At 38.8% G+C, this 17117-nt stretch overlaps 1 protein-coding gene and 1 pseudogene across 1 annotated transcript; both read left to right on the plus strand.

Moving 5' to 3' along the window:
• The first annotated feature begins 857 nt into the window (after nt 1–857).
• On the plus strand, nt 858–13710 carry OSTC (oligosaccharyltransferase complex non-catalytic subunit). Its single transcript, XM_045820253.1, has 4 exons — nt 858–1041; nt 4616–4709; nt 6143–6340; nt 13136–13710. The coding sequence occupies exons 1-4, from the start codon at nt 903–905 to the stop codon at nt 13152–13154; spliced, it is 450 nt and encodes a 149-aa protein (XP_045676209.1). The 5' UTR covers nt 858–902; the 3' UTR covers nt 13155–13710.
• Nucleotides 13711–15082: 1372 nt separating this feature from the next.
• Nucleotides 15083–16725, plus strand: LOC123806752 (annotated as a pseudogene).
• Nucleotides 16726–17117: the final 392 nt, after the last annotated feature.

Below are 17117 nucleotides of genomic sequence, written 5' to 3' on the forward strand. Positions count from 1 at the left end.
AAGAACAAAGTAGAGGGGAGTATGAGGTTTATTTAAAATAGTATTTTAGCCCTGGCTGGCATAGCTCAGTGGATTGAGCGCAGACTGCGAACCAAAGTGCCACAAGTTCAATTCCCAGCCAGGGTACATGCCTGGGTTGCAAGCCACGGCCCCCAGCAACCGCACATTGATGTTTCTCTCTCTCTCTCTCTTTCTCCCTCCCTTCGCTCTAAAAATAAAAATAAATAAAATCTTTAAAAAAATAGTATTTTAGTCAAGTCAAGATATTGACTTTACCCGTCTTGTGGAGATTTCCTCTTGACATTTGTGATAGATCTGCACTGGATATTTTTAAAATTTTGATACTATATTATTTTAGCAATTATTAATAACAATTTTTATTATTACTATCACTACTAGTGCATCGAGAAGTAAAAGCTCAGCAATCTAGTGCTTTCTCAAGCTCCTGAAAAAAACGCTATTAAAAAAGGAAGAGCTTTCCAAGCGTCCCCATTCATCCACTAGTTTGGGGAAACCTCGAGCGCCCTGGTCCAATCAGCTTCCAAATCCTTAGCGCCACCAAGTGGGCGGGCTCAGATGGATTAGGTCCCCTCAGCACGTCTAGCTTGGCCACGTCAGAAACCGTACAGGTCCTTGAAGGTACATAAATCACGGAAATTTATTCCCAAAAATTGGGCTGCTTATTCAAATTTGTGCATAAAATTTTAGTAATATATAGCGTTACTGCTGTATTTTTTGTTTTTAGTAGTTTCTTATTTTCTTCTATGGACATATAAACTGTCTCTGAGTGTTGTGGACCTGCCGGTCCCTACTTGGCGCACGCGCAAAAGAAAGGAAGGACTGGTCTGTTTCCGGGTGGCGCGTGTGGCTTGAGACCCACAGCTGTCCTTGCCACAACCAAGATGGAGACTTTGTACCGAGTCCCATTCTTAGTGTTGGAATGCCCTAACCTGAAGCTGAAGAAGCCGCCCTGGGTGCATATGCCCTCGGCTATGACGGTGTACGCTCTGGTGGTGGTGTCTTACTTTCTCATCACCGGAGGTAACTCGGGCTGGCGGGGTTCGAGAGGCGCCGAGCCGTGGGGAACTCGCCCCGGAGGCTCCTCTTCCTCTGACTCTCAGCCCCCGGGCAAGCATCTGTCTGCTCTTGATCGTTTCAGAGAGTGGAGGGAAATTCTGGGGTGCCAAGTATTAACATCCCAAAGGTTTATTTGCCCGGACGCCCACTCCTTTTCTTGGCAGCACTCGTGTTCTCACTCCTATTGCTTTTCTTCTTCTAGCCTCTTAACCTGGAGATCCAAATTGAATATATTTTTAAGGCCAGATTGTTGCTCTTTATTGATTGCCATGGTTGACAAAGTCTAGATTGGGAAAGTCTAGTCTGGCCCATTTTACTTCCATGGTTGGCCCAGAGAGTGTGGGACTTCTACCTTTTCTTTGTCCTCGGTCTCTGGAACCTTGGAAGACACTTGAGAATTCTTAAGGTTTTTTTTTAGCTCAGACCTAAGGGTTCGGTGTTGCTTTTTGTCCAGGTCAACAGTGAGTATGAATGGAATTTTCTAAAACCGTGGTTTTCTATAAATATTTGAGATTGGAGATAGATTTTCAGGTGGTATTGTATTTCAGAGAGCAGAAGTTGAGAGTTTAAAGAACAAGGAAAATAGCATTACTATTAAAAACTTATGAATTGTTGTCATGTTCTTTTCAAATATAGAAAGTTGCAAAAGGGGCGTTGCTTTCTATAGTGGTGAGCTGGCAATCCAGCTAGTCCTTTCAGAGCCACCACCCTTTCAAGCCACAGTTCCACGATTTACTCGACTGTGCTACTGTTAGGTTTTGGAAAGTGGAATACTTTATTTGGAAGTTATTACAATCAGTTCCGCAGGTTAGGGACAGTAAAAGTGGTTTTTCTTTTAAGGCAGTAGTGAGACATCTTCATTTTCATTGATGATTTGTGAGAATATTTATACAAGAGGGAAGAATGTGAAACTGTGAAAGCTTAGTTCTAGAATGTATCTTTCAATTACATACCCTCCCCCACGGAAGAGTGACAATTTACTTAACGTTTGTTTAAATAAGTTACATTAATTTTTCTTATGTGTGTAAGATACTATCCTAGCATTGCATTAGCATTAACACTTGCTCAGCTCTCCAGTGGCATTGTATTGAATAAATGAAATTTGAAATGTATGTCTTTAATTTTTTTTTATAAGTAAGAGTGTCTTCATGGGCTTTTATCCGCTAGTCTCTTTTCTTTAATCCTTACCTCTCTTTGCTAGATGCCTCACAGGTTTTATTTTGACTACCTTTTCCATGTTGATTGTACCCCTCCCATGGGGGAGATTTTCTGCGCTAATCCCTGGGGAAAGTGAAAAGGACACCTTTATAGTGGCCGTTGCCATAAGGTATCTCATTCAAGAAATTGGTTTTGCCACTGGAAAGGTGTCTGTTTGAAAAACTGAGTGTACCTTTATTAATAAACAGTATTTACTGCAGAGAAATGTTCAGCCAATAATGTATCAAGTTCCTGTTAAGTTTCAGGCAGTAGGTACAACAGTGAATGAAACAGATAAGGACCCTGCCCTGCTGAAGCTTATAATGTCATGGTTGAGACATGTTAAATATCACATACATTTGTTTCTGTTACGTTACTATTTTCATTGCAAAAATGCCACAAATGCATTGAAGGAAAAGAATGACAGGTTATGAGAAAATAATGGGAGTTGGGAATGTCATTGGAGTGTGGTTCCTGAGGAAATGGCACGTGAGTCAAAATCTGATTGGTTGGGGGGAAGGCAGAGGGAGAGGTATGGACAGGTATGGGACCGAGAGACTGATTAGGTGGGTTTTATAGTTGACTTAGACCAGACTAGGTGGGTGGCAGTGCAGATGGAGAAAAATATAATGGAAGATATCTTGAAAGTAGATTCAGTGGGTCTTAATGGATTGATTAGAGGTAGGGGGAGAATGAAGTGTGAATGAATCTTACTGGTGTCTGGTTTGAGCATCTGAGTAAATGAAAGTGTCATTTTCTGAGATTGAAGAAATGAAGTTTTTGCTGGTGGAGAATGGTGAACCAGAGGTCACTTTGGGATATATAATAATTAGACATAACCAACTCTAATTAATTATATATATGAATTTACAAGTATGAGTCTAGCCTTGAGAGAAGTGGTCTGTGTTGAAGTTGGTTAATAACATGTTTTCTGAACACCTCCATAAGTGAGATCTTGAAGAACATAATCAAAGCCCCTGTTCTTGGGGGAATTTACATCTAATTCTAATGGTGCTAACATTATTTGATAAGTGTTGGCATACTGGGAGTCATTAGCACATTGAATTGAAAGCTGTGGAGAGGGATGAGTTCATTTTGGGAGAGAATGTAGAAAAAGTGGATAGTGGATCAAGCCCTAAGGAACTTTTTAAATTGGTTTTATGGAAGAGGAGGCTTGGCTAGAGAAGTAGCAAGAAATGGCTAGAGAGGTAGCAAGAAATCATGGACAAGAGTGTTACAAAAGCCATATATCTTCACAAGAAAATGGATTTAGAAAGCTGGATCAAGTGCTGCTGGAAAACCTAAGATGAGAACTGAAAAATGGCTATTGAATTAAGCAACTTGAAGGTCATAAGTGACTTTGGCGAGAGTAATATCAGTGGTGGCAGAAGCCAGATTGGAGTGAGCTGAAGAATGAAGAGTAAATAAAGACTGGGAGACAGCAAATTTGCCAAATTTTTTTTTCCCAAAAGGAAGCCTGACTCTTTCAAAAAGGAAGCTTAAAAATGGTATGTTAGCTAGGATGGTTTGAAGTCAATGGAACAATGATGTAGGGAAGGGCATGTTGAAAATACAGGAGGGAGAAGAGCTATCCAAAGGAACAAAGTCTAAGAAGGCTAGACGGGATGGAGACATGGTAACTGGAGAAGGCATTCCACCTTCATAGGGGGAGGCATTCTTCCTTGATTGTAGTGTGGACGGAAAGAGGTGAGGATAGATGGAGGTACCAGTTAGTAGTTGGGAGAGGGAGGATTAAGGAATTCCAGTATGATTCTTTTGTGAGTCCGTGGGGAGAGAGACACAATCTATTCATCAGAAAAGCTGGAAGTGTTTTCCATTGTTGGAGAACAATGGAGAAAAACATGTTGACAATGAGAGATTTGGAAAACTTAAAATTTTGATAGATGTTAATATCAATGATGATGAATCTCTAGTGCTAATGGTGTGATTTAAAAATGTTTCTTTATTTTACATTTAAGCAAGATAATTAGTAGCTCTCAATTTATAGAAACAAATCCAAGCTTTTCTAGAACATTTTTTGAACTAAAATATAATCTTTAATGTTAAATCTCCTTTATTGTGGAGTCATTTTTGAGTATTAGAAACAGTCACTAAATGAATTTCTTTTATGAGACAATACTGTTTTACAAGTCATTCTAAAGTATTGAGATGAATTTCTGAATGGTTTTATCTAAGGTTTAGGAGATTAGCTGTGCCTCATTGGATTATAATAATATATCAGAGCAGTGCTATTTAAATAAAAACGAATCTTTAGAGACAGAACTAATTCTGTTTTAAAAATTAGGAACTCAATCTAATCTCACTGTTGTTTTCCATATAGGAATAATTTATGATGTTATTGTTGAACCTCCAAGTGTTGGCTCTATGACTGATGAACATGGCCATCAGAGACCAGTAGCTTTCTTGGCCTACAGGTAAAAGATACCTTTATGAATGATTTGGTGGTGGGAAAGAAGGTTGTTGGACCATGACTGCTTATTTAAAAATACAGCAAAACCTATAGAGTCCATCTGTATTTAGACAATAGCTGTTTTAAAATGCTAAATTCAGAAATGGCGTGAAGTGGGCAGGAATAAGAGAAGTGTATTATCTATTCATCTATTAAGAAATAACATTTCACAATGATATGACCATTTATTTAAAGTAGGGTATCAGTTTAAAACATGTTTGTACACTATTCTGGGAATCAGCAAACCAATTTTAAGTAAAGCTTTATTGGAACTAGGCATGCCCATTTGTTTATATACCATCTGTGGATGCTTTCAAGCTACAGTGGTAAGTATGGCACAAACCATATGGCCTGTACTGTACTATCTGGCTATTTAAGAAATATATGTTATTGAATAAGAAATATAATTTTTGAGACTGAACTTGGGAGTTCAGTTTCAGTAATGAAACACTGTTTCAGTGTGGTTTGGTTCACTTGAGCAATGCTTATTGTATTGTTTTCTACAATCCACTTGATAACTGTCTACCTGAATGTAGCTATATATTTGTATTTATGCCTTACATTAGCGGTATTCTATGCTTAGGATATTCCTGGAATAAGTCTTGTGACTCTTTGGGGAGAGATCTAGATGACACATGATCTCTATGGTAGAGAAACCTTTCAGTGTTGTGGTTCATGTGGTGGGAATTTTGAACCTGGTGCATATATTGAGTTTTCAGTTAAAGCAATTAACAAAAAAATGTGTACTTTCCTTGCATGTGCCCATGTATAAATCACCCATTTAACAGAGAAAATTGTTTTGGGGGGCTCACAGACTCTAAAAACCAGATACAATAATATACAAAAATTTGCACATAATTATAGGGGTTTACCGATCACTGGGAATCTGGGGGTGGGGAGGGGTCAGTGTTCATGGAGCTTAAGAACATCTGCTTTTAAATTTTTGCCTTTGAACTTAGAAGTTTATTAATTATTATAAAACTTGGCCAAAACATTTCTAACCAGTTCAAAATTAATTTGAAATTCATAGAAATTTAAATAGCATAACTTTTAAAAGCTAAAGTTCTGTGTAAAGGATTCATATTGATACAATAATTGGCTTTTTAAGCTAATGATTAAAATATGAGTTTGATTTTCACAGATAGTTGTGTTAGTTGAGTTTTAAAACTTATTTGGACATTTGCCCCATGAAGACAAAGCTTTTTGTCTGTTTTGTTCATTGTTACAGCCCCAGAAGCTAATAGGCTCTCAATAAATATATATTGAAACAAATATCCAGAAATGTCATAAAATAGTGTAAGGGTAAGAAAAAGAAATTAGCACAAAAATGTTTTAGCACAAGTGGGAATTTCAACCTAAGGAAAAAGTTTTTATTTTGCTGTGGTCTTTCTTTTTCAGAGTAAATGGACAATATATAATGGAAGGACTTGCATCCAGCTTCCTGTTTACAATGGGAGGTTTAGGTTTCATAATCCTAGACCGATCCAATGCTCCAAACATTCCAAAACTCAATAGATTTCTTCTTCTATTCATTGGATTCGTCTGTGTCCTATTGAGTTTTTTCATGGCCAGAGTATTCATGAGAATGAAACTGCCGTAAGTTTTCCTAAGTATTTGTGTAATCAACAACTTAACTTCTCTTGAAAACTGGTAAAATAATTACCTGGCTAACATAAAATTTTAGAAGATTTAATTGAACTCATTTAGATAGATGAAAAGTTATGGAACTAAAAAAATTGGTTACTTGCTCATGGTTACAGTTAAAAATCAGACCAGTAGGTCTTCCTGATTGTTATCTTCATGCATGGTCATGAGAAAATTTAGTTATTTTGCTGTAGCATCACTGATCACTGTTTCTCTAAGGTGGTTTTTGATTAATCTTTAGCATATGGGATTCTAGCAGTAATGGTATAGTAGGGAATATTTTCAAGACATTAATTGCTGCTGTTCCTTGATATTACTATGAGGAAAACCCAGTAAGTCTTGGATGGGAAAGGAGAGTTGTTGCCCCCCTAAAAAGATAGGAAAAGGAATATATATCATTTTAATTCAGAAAACTTAGTATATCTTTAGAACAAAGATAATTTCATTTTATGACAACTTTTATAATTCCAGCTGAGATCTCTAATTTGAGATGTGGCTACATCTGATCAAATTGATCTGAATTCTCACTTCACCTCTGGGTGCATTAGTAAGTGACTAAGGGGATTTTGGGCAAGCACACAACACAAAAATTAACTGCTGGTAAATTCATTTTTTAGGGGATGTATTAAACATCAAGTGCCAACTAGACTGATTTCTTAGAACTGACATCCCCTTATTATAAGAGATAATAAAAAGGAATATAGGAATGTGTTTGTATTTCATGAGCTTACTTGTTCTATTGCTTAACCTGTCCGTTATCTATAACACATCTGGGGGAGAACAGGGAGACTTCCCCCTAGAAAATCAGAAATATTGGCTTGACCAAAAAGTCCATTACATTTCTTCTGTAAAAGACAGTTTTCATTTTCACCAGTAACTTTATTGGATATTTTGAGTATGTCAGCTATCCTGCACTATTGGCTTCTAGTGGTTAGAGGCCAGAGGTGCTGCTAAACATCTTCCAGTGCATAAGACAGCCCCACAGCAAAGAATTATTTGGCCAAAATGTCAGTAGTACCAAGAAACTGCAAACCACTTTTGACACGTTCGATTAGTCATAGCACCTTCTCTGTACACTGCACAAATCTTTTTTTGTGTGTTTCAGTGGCATTTTTACCTTTCTTGAAATAATAAAGCATAATACATGGGAAATGTTGCGTATTTTCTTCCATCATCAATATTAAAATGGGTGCACAAAAAGTCACCAATTTTGATAAGATTTTTTATGCATTCTGATATGAGAGCTGTCACAATACAATCTAACAGAATTGTTTCAAATGAAGTTAAAGACAAGTAATCAGTACTAGAGCCATGGTATGAAAAAAACATAATGGACTTTTTGGCCAACCCAGTACTTGCCCTGCAGTCATGTTCCCATGTTAGCCCTGCAGGGTGGGAAAGAGCACAGTGTTCTCTGTCAGCTGAATATTAACGTGGTTATGCAGTACTCCTTCAGACTCCTGCCAGTGGCTCTTGTTTTTGTCCAGCAGAAACAATTTTGGCTATTGGCTAAATTGTATAAAGGCTAAGGTGCTCTAGCTTCCTGTCTTTCGTTTCTTTTTTCTGCCCCTGCTGGAAAAGATGTACTGGAAGAGTATGTGGAAGAGGCTAAAGTTTCCATAGCAAGGAAGGAAAAAAGGAGGCTCCCATAGAGAATGAGGAGGCTATTAAAAATTAACAAGCAAAACAGAAGGAACCTTTGGAGACACAGTGGAACAGAAGTGGGTTGGTTTTGCCCATAGAAGCAGATTGGTTCTCATTCTGCAATATCTGTGCTTCCTTGTAGTGTTAAGTCCTCTCCTTAGGATGTGAGTATGTTTTTCTTTCGTCTCAGGCATTTGACTTTTAGAATAATAGAGCTATTTACTGCTTACTAAAATGCTTTGATAAGTGTTTAATTCTCTGGATGCCTCCATCTTACTTTTGCAGTTATTTATATAAACATTTGTTTTCCTGTCCCCATTCTGTAGGCCATCATCCAAGACTGTTGACTTAAGCCAACAGCAGGAAATGGGGTATACTCGCTGGGTTTCAGGTGTGAGTTATGTTGAGGTGTAATCAAAGCAGAACAACGATCTAGGCAGAAAATTGCTTGTTTCTGTAACTTGTTATAGTGGTAACTCTAGAATTTAAGTTTTTAACAGGAAAGAATTTATGCTTGTCTCTTTGGTATGCTTCCTTATCTACAGCTCCTAATGCCTGATACCTTAGGTGTGGAGTGGGGAGAAACAACAGACAGTTTGAGAAAAGAGAGGGAAGAAGGGTGTTGTGTTTTCTGCCATATGTGCAGGCCCCACACACCGTAGTGGGCCAGGTTTATGAGCCTGTGTATTGCACACAGTAGGTCGTGATTTGTACCACCAACAAGGAAGGAATGTGTCTTCTTGCATACATGTTATCTTTGGCTCCAACGTATATAAACAGCTTGATACATAGTAAGTGAAACAGTAACAATAACAAAGACATTTAAAAATACCAGTAACCATGGGTTTTTTCAGATTAGACAGGTTGCTAGCACCTGAGACGGGATGGCTACGCAAGGGGGTGCATCATGACGACCTCCAGTGCTGGGCTGTTCCACATGAGCTTATCATTTTTAGCATGGTTACCTTTAAAAAGGAGAACACAAGAGCGGTGGAATGGTACCACTAACTTTATAGTTTCTGATTTATGCTTTCTAGGGACCTGGTGTCTCCCCTACTGATAAAATTTTATAAATTAAAACATGGCTTTGATGCCTTGTCTTTTGAAGAAATGTAGATGTTGATAAAATAGAACTATTTTCAGCCGTTTTTACACGACAATACATTTAAAATGAAAAATCCACTTTTAGTGCCTATTTTTATTATACTAGCACAAAGTTAACAAAGAAGCAATTTTCATTTTGAAAATAAAAGTCTTCTAATATAATTCATAAGATAATGTGTGTGAAGTTGTGTGTAAGGTACCTTTTAAATGTACACAGGCTCAAAGAAATAATGTTTTTACACTGTGTAGAAGACTCTGGTATGAATTTGTAATTCGTTTTTCCAAAAAAATAAAGAACAGTCATTAGATTCTCTTTAGCCTCCAATGTGAGGGTATTTTTGAACTAATAGGAGAATCTTAAAATTAAAAAAATAAAAGATGGCCTGCTGTGTCATGGTGTAATGGCCTAAAGTTAGGTAAAGTGGTTGATTGGGAGAGAGTTCTTCCAGTTAAGTGTGTTGTAAAGCTGTATAAAATAGACCAAATAGGTACTACTACATAATTGAAGACAAAAGACCTGCTTTACTCTGGCAGAAATTGCCATTTTAGTAATTCAAACAAGTGTTTATTAAGTCTGATGAGAAAACCTAGGGAGCCCCTGAGTAAACCCTAAGATAATGGGATCAGTTCAGAAAAGAAGTTTTCCTAAAGGGGGAGGAGGGGAAAAATAAGAATAAGAATATAATAGTATTTTACTAAATTAATATCATTTAGGGAATTAGGATAATGCATGTATGTGATTCTTCCATGTAAGTGAAATTTAATCCTACATGTACTAAAACTTGCTCTTACTCATTTTTGACAGACCTCGTTCAAAAGCATTTTTTTTTTTTCAAAAGTGCCTCCTTAACACTCACATTTGTATTTAGCATATATTGCTTGATAACTGTTACTTCCTGGATACTGTGAACATTAAGCATAATTTTGCCTTCCTGACTCAGGGTCATTTTACATTCACACTTACGTTAGACATAGTAGTACTTTTCGGTTTTTTGGTTGATTTCCTCAGTGAAACCTGTCACTTCTCATGGTTATCATTGTAAGCTCACCCTTTCCTTGCTCCTTTCAGTTTGTTGGTTATTCTGTGATTCGAGGGAATGGACATCTTAGCTGTCTGACTGCTTTCTTAAAGCAGCCCTGGATGAAGGAGAGCTTGACGGCCTGGCTTTTCCAGTTCTGTATGGTGCTTGAGTCTTTTTCATTTGTTCCCAGGTTTGGAGTGTTATTCAAAAAGGTAACGTTGTAGAGGGTCTGGCGTCCAAATAAGCAGGGGTGTTTCCGTGAGTGAAATCTCGTGTCCAGGGTTCATTGTTAGCAAAGGAGAGAAGGAACCCTAACAAAACACAGTGTGCAGCTGCTGAGGACAGAGTGTGGTAGGAGGAGTGAGGAATTAGGGGGCCGAATCGTGGCTTCCTGTGTCTTCGCTCTGAGGCTTTGGATCAGTTGTGTGTGCTCAGATTCCAAACTTGTTAAGTTCAGCTAATTATGAGACTCAGAGTTGCTGTCAAGATTAAATGAGAGGGTGTTTTATGTGCTCTCAAGCATAATATTAATATTAATTATTTCTGTTTTTATTGTAAAGATAAACAGAATTCTAAAAGTTCTATGTTTCAAATTGAATTGTGGCCACCATTTTAAAAACAAATAAATAAGCAATTTCTGTTTCTAAATGAAAAAAGTGAGATTTTTGTTTTAGGATTACTGGAGAAGATAGTGGTCCAGGAGTGGGATGCTTGTGTTTTAATGCCGGTTCTGTTCTTTTCTTGTGGTGTGATTTTGAGCAAACCACGTAATTGCCCCCATAGTCTCACATTCTTCAACTGCAAAATGAGAACATTATTTGTTTCACCCACCTTTTTAGGATTGTTGCAGGGGTTAAATGCAAGAATGCGTGTCATAGTTTTTTGAGAAGGTTTTATGTTAGTGCCAACCTAACAGAACCTGCCTTATAGAATGAGTGTCTTGAAATGAAGGTTAAATAGGACATCATTCTGGCTTCTGTTGTCTAGTTGTTTTTTGCATTTTTGATTTACTTTTATTTATCTATAATGTTTGTATTACCTAAGTACTTGTATTTGCCAATAGTTTTACTTGTATAAAATTCTCACAAGCCTGAATATAATAATTGAATATCATGACATTTTCTGGCCCATGAGAAGAAACTAAATGTGTTTCAACAAGTTTATTTTTATTCCCTACCAAGAAGTATATTAGTTCATTTGTTCTTTTTTTTTCTTCCAGCATGGTATCTTTATAGCATTATATTTCTTAATGCTCCCTCAATTTTTTCTAAGATAGGACTATCTGTGTTTGGCAGCTTTGAACAAGGATTTATCCATTTAAGTACTCTGTTCCATGTAAATTTAGGTTGGCGATAATCCATGGGTTTATAGTATGTAAGCATAGCTCACACACTAGTTACAAGGAAGGATCCCGCAACATGTAACTCTGGCAAGAGACTGATGTCCAGAAGTGCATGCTCACATATCAGTATATACAGGTGATAGGTGGCTGCCCCTGAAGAAGCCTCAGCCCTTCAGGGTTGTAAAGTATATGCCAGCTGTGGAGTGCAAGTGTAAGCTAACTTCCATGGGTGCAGATATCAGTGGATACTTCCTTAGAATTTTTTTGAACTTTTTTTTTCTTACAGAGTTTAGGTCTTAAGGTATGCTTTCTGTTAAGTGTCAGGTATTCTAGTAGCAAGTTGATGTGGAGTCTTCAAGGTCAATAATATATCCTAAGAGCCTTTTTATTTTTTATTCAGTTTTTTTTTTCTTGGGTGAGAAGTACTGGGCCGTATCAGAGTTGTTGCAAAGGTGGTTGTGTGGGTTAGAAGTTCTCTTTGTACTCAGAGTTTGGGTCAGCCGGGCTGACATAGCAGAAGAAAAAGCGAGACTGAACTTTAGAGAGATGGAAAGCCCTGTAGATCAAGTGAGTCCAGAAGCTGGAAGAGAGGAACATAACATTTTTGCATGTCTGCTATGTGGCAAACACCGTACTAGCTCTCACCCCTATGAAGAATTTTGGTCCCTTACATTACAGATGAAGAAACTTGACTCTGAACTAACAGTAGCAGCTATCATTTTCAAGAGCTTAATTACCATGAGTAGCATTTACTATAGACTTAGATTTTCTTATGTAATCCTTAAAACCCTTTGAGATAACTCCACTTTACCGATAGGGAAACAGTGAGGTTTGCCCAGGCTTACCCACTCAGTGTTACAGGCAGGGTCCGAAGGGGAGAAGCTCTGCAGGCAGTACTGGGGACAGGATGTATTAAACTCTCTTAATGTGAATAGCTTTATACAGTCTTTCTTTTTTTCGTTTTTCTTTTCCCTGATCTTGCAGATCCTTACTAATAGATTGCAAGGATTTATTGTAAAGGTCAAAGTTTGGAACTTTATAAAACCAAACTTAATGCTTCAATTTAAAAGGGATTCCAGGGCCTAAGTTGTACATTTAGTAAAAGAATCTCCTGTTTGATCCACATAACGTGTGACCTGCTCAACAGCTGCAGCTAAGGTATCTCAGTGCTGTCTGGACATTTCCTGAAAAGATAGGTGTTCAAGGGCTCACTTCCCAGGTATGAGGAGCTCCTGATCCTCCCACCTTCTTTGGTATTATTAGGGTTATTAGAAAATCAAAATCAACTTCTTTCCATTAAAAGGTTTATGATTTTTGTTAACAGTTGTAAGACTCCAAAGGAAATTGATTCTGACTCTTTAATTTTTACATAACATTTTTTAATTTACCCTCCCCCCCAATTTTTTGTTGTTTAGCATATTGGTCTATAATTTTATCCTTTGAGGAAGAAGAGTAATGGAACTGAGGCCCAGTAAAATATTTGAGGGTGGTGGCAAGATATAAGCTAAAAACCATAAAAACAAATCATGCAATTATATTTTCAGATTGTTATTTGATTCATCATAAAATTTGTTTGGGTATTATGAAATGTTGCTTCATTTTCACTTTTTGTGTTTGTAAATTTTCTTTCTGTAGGGGCTATCTGATGGGTTAGAGTCCCTTTTGAGAAGAAATCTGTGGATACTGGATTTGTTCCTGTTACTGAAGTTTTAAAGGCTGGACCAGTCCTCTGATATGATATATGGAAAAGGATGAAAACAGGTAGAAAAGAAGCATCTAGTAGAAAACATGGGAAGCATATGAAGCTTGGACTAGAGTATCTTCTTGGTAGCAAAGAGACAAGCTCATCACACTTTTTCCTGCTGACCTAAACTGACACACCAATGATGTTAAGTGGCATTTTTTTCCTCAGTTTTTAATTTCTTGAAAATATACTCCATTTCCAAAAGTACAATATTGAATAGAGTGATTATTTTTTACAACCTTCTTAACATTTTTTGAAGATGACATTTCTGACTTTCAGAAATCTGTGTAAAACCAGGAAGCAAGGTCCCATAAGCTGAGAACTCTGGGCAGCTGATCAGCTTCACCTGTGGTGCTTTGCCCTTGAACGGAGTAGATGGCAGGATGTCATTTCAGAGTGTGTGTAAGACTGTTTCCTGAGCAATAAGGTGTATGAAAGGAGCAGAAATAAATAATTTTGTAATTAACACCTCTTGTTTTTGTTTTTTAATTGATATTAACCTTTTGGTCTATAATTATTCAGTCCCGTCTTTTGTTTCTCACTATTGTCAGTGTCTTATGGTCTCCAAATACAGCGGTCAGGATGCTCTGTGAGGCAGCAACTTCACTTACCCATGAATATTCAAGCGCCGGCTGCACATCTGTGTCAGAGATGTTGGAAATGTGATGTCTTAGATGAAAGTTCCCTTCATTCATTTTCAGTAATTAGCGCAATTTGGAGCACATCTGAAAACATCCCTAGACAGCTGTGACCTTCCCCTCATTTTTGCTAGCCAGGCCTTTCAGTTCTCCCTGACTGGCCATGAACTTTAGTTCTCTAATGGCTCAATTAATTCTTATCCTAAAATGTTCAAGTTTACAGGAAAGTTTTAAGGTAAAATGTTTTTTCTAATTCCAAGGCTGATCTAAAAATAAATGCACCCCTTTATTCATAGCAGCGTTATTTACAATACCCAAGGTGTGGAAACAACCCAAATGCCCATCAGAAGATGAGTGGATAAAAAAGCTGTCGTACATTTACACAATGGAATACTCTATGGCCATTAAAATGGGAACTCTTCCTTTTGTGACATGGATGGACCTGGAGGTTATTATGCTAAGTAAAATAAGCCAGTTAGAGAGAGACAAGTACCATATGATCTCAGTTATATGTGGAATCTAATGAACAGAATAAACTGATGAACAAAATAGAAACAGACGCACAGACACATGGAACAGACAGCTGTCAGAGGGGAAGAGGGGGAGAAGGACTGGGTGAAAGAAGGTGAAGGGATTAGCCAAAGAACATACATGCATGACCCATAACACAACAGTGTGGTGATGGCCAGAAGGAAGGGAGGGTGGAGGTTGGATGGAGGTGGGCAAAGGGGTGGGGGATTGAGGACATCTGTTAATAGTGTTGGCAATAAAAATAGAGGCCATTCTGTAAATTAGAAATTCATTTATTCCAAAAGTTGTGAATACCTATTACATGGCAAGCCACACTGAAGATTTTTTTTAAACATTGACTTTATTTATTAAAGATTCTATTTATTTTCAGAGAGGGGAAGGGGAGGAGAAAGGGAGAGAAGTACTAAATCAGTTGCCTCTCAAATGCCCCCAACTGGCATGTCTGCAACCCAGGCATGTGCCCTGACAGGGAATTGAACCGGTGACCTTTAGGTTCACAGGCTGGCACTCAAGCCACTGAGCCACACTGGCCAGGGCCACACTGAGAATTTATAAGGGTGAATAAGACAAAGTTTCTCTCATAGAGGGAAGAGAAGATAATCAAAATCTTGTTGGGGAGCCAGATAGTCACAAGATAAAAATGTTTATAAAGTGTCAAGTACCGATAACATGCCACAAAAATCGAGCAAGGTGAGAGTGTACTGTGGTGATGAGAGATGTGAGAAGAGGAGGTGCTGTGCTCCAAAGCTCTGAAAGTGGAAAACAAGACCTGTGTGTACCCACTAACTTTAAAGACTTGATTTGACTTTAATTACATTTTTTGTTGTTATTTGGACATATTCTAAAACATGAAACTAGATGGACAAAAGATAATTAAAGGTGTAAATGGCTTTGAAAGGTCTTTTCCCAAATGATTGAGTAGTGAGCAGTTCCTGTTAAGGACCACCAGATGGTGCTATTAAGGTTTAGTGTATTTTTCTATGGCGCAGCTTTTAAGGTTTTGGTTATTATTATAATAAAAGTAAATTAACTAAATACAGTGAAAAATCTTCATACATTTTTTCTGGTAAAAGTAAAGTATTATATGTGAAGAAAGTAAATGTTCTTTGTACTGGACTTAAAATGCTTTTGGGGACACTACACTAAAATGTCACAGCCTGACAGAAAGCCTGCCAAGCATGGTTAATATCAGCAGAGGTTAAGTGAATGAGAGAGAGAGAGTAAATTAATAGGCTAGGTTAGAAGTAAACTAGTCTTTGATTTTTCTCTAGGAAGTAGGTGCTAAAATGGAGTTAGAAGTGCAATATGGTTAAGTGGAGAGAAACACGAGTGAGAAGCAACGGAAGGATGCAGAATTAGGCAGGGAAGCTGTCATTCTGCAGCTGACGGAGTTGCTCTTAGCCCAACGGGAATCTCCAGAGCAGCAAAGACTGCCTATCAAAAGAGTAGTGTGTTGGATGGGCATGGCTAGCCCATTTTACCATTTTACCATTTTACCATTGCCTTTTCAAGTCCTTGACCACTTGGAGGTTAGCATGATCTTGGCTGTGAGCCCTGACGAAGCTAACAAGGCTGTGTGCTAGCCCCACTCCTTGCACCCAGTGAGCCGGCCAAGGGCACCTGAGCCACACATCTATCTGTTTGCCACAGATTTATAAAAGAAACATCCCCTTTACAAAATTAAAGTGAAAAGAAATTTTACATATATTACTTATAAACGAAAGATTGGGAGGAGCAGCACAGAGCTCTGTAGGAGGGAGGACGACCCTTGGGGTGGCATCTGCTCTGCTCCCAGTGCCCCAGGTGGAAGCAACAACGAACCCGGGACCAGGTCTCTGCTGCAAGCCTGACAGGGGACTGGACAGGAGCCATGGCTTCACCTTCATGCACCACATCCAGCGGAATCAGCTCACCCAGGACGAGCACGACAAGAAGGTGAAGCAGGGGGCCAAGGAGAAGGTGAAGAGGCTGCACATGCCATGCTGATGAGGCCCTGCAAGCCAACATGCAAGTGTACCTGCCACCATGCAGAGTTGACTCTACTCACCCAAGCTACCCAGACTGAAGAGTCCGGCGAAAGCAGTAGTGGAGGCTTGGAGCCAGAGCCTTCTGGCCATCAGCTTTTCTGCTTAGAATAGGAGGCAGAAAGTGGAGAGGTCACATCAGTTACCGTGTAGCAGGACGATGACCGAGAAAGGGTGGGTGAGGAGGTGTCAGCATACACGTCTCTGGATCCAGCCATGTGAGAGGCCATCAAGTTTTGCATCAAGGAGGATATCGCAAAGCGCCAGAGCCAACACTGCCCAGGCTGAAGACATTCCCTCCCTGCTGGAATCACTGCCCAAGGAGTTCACCCCTAGACTGGGGATGCTGCAAGCCTGACGGGACTGGACAGGAGCTGCTGGAAGAGGGTGGATGTTGCAGGGACTGTGCCAGACCACCTCCCTTGTAGCCAGTCTGTCTTGTATTTTGGCCCAGCTGACCAGCCTGATTTGGAATTTTTGAGAATTTTTGGCTAGCTTGGTGTTTTACCAGCGGAGACCCCCAGGAGAGCCAAGGTTTAGAGGCCTTATGCCGACATGCTGCTTTCTCGCTGAGTTCATTTGCCCTGGGACACCTGGCGGCTGCTGCTCCACCCAGCTCCACGGGCCATGTTTGTTATTTTATGGTTCCTTTTTAGTGCTGCTTCTCACTTTCATTCATG

This window comes from Phyllostomus hastatus, unplaced genomic scaffold (assembly GCF_019186645.2).
Source record: "Phyllostomus hastatus isolate PE091 unplaced genomic scaffold, TTU_PhHast_1.1 phas_scaffold_39, whole genome shotgun sequence".
NCBI lineage: Eukaryota > Metazoa > Chordata > Mammalia > Chiroptera > Phyllostomidae > Phyllostomus > Phyllostomus hastatus.

Excerpts from the sequence above, each read along its gene's own strand:
- OSTC (XM_045820253.1), top strand. The coding sequence starts at position 903 with ATGGAGACTTTGTACCGAGTCCCATTCTTAGTGTTGGAATGCCCTAAC. Across the intron at positions 1,042-4,615 it reads TTACTTTCTCATCACCGGAG|GAATAATTTATGATGTTATT; the intron begins GTAACTCGGGCT and ends TTTTCCATATAG. Across the intron at positions 4,710-6,142 it reads GTAGCTTTCTTGGCCTACAG|AGTAAATGGACAATATATAA; the intron begins GTAAAAGATACC and ends TTTCTTTTTCAG.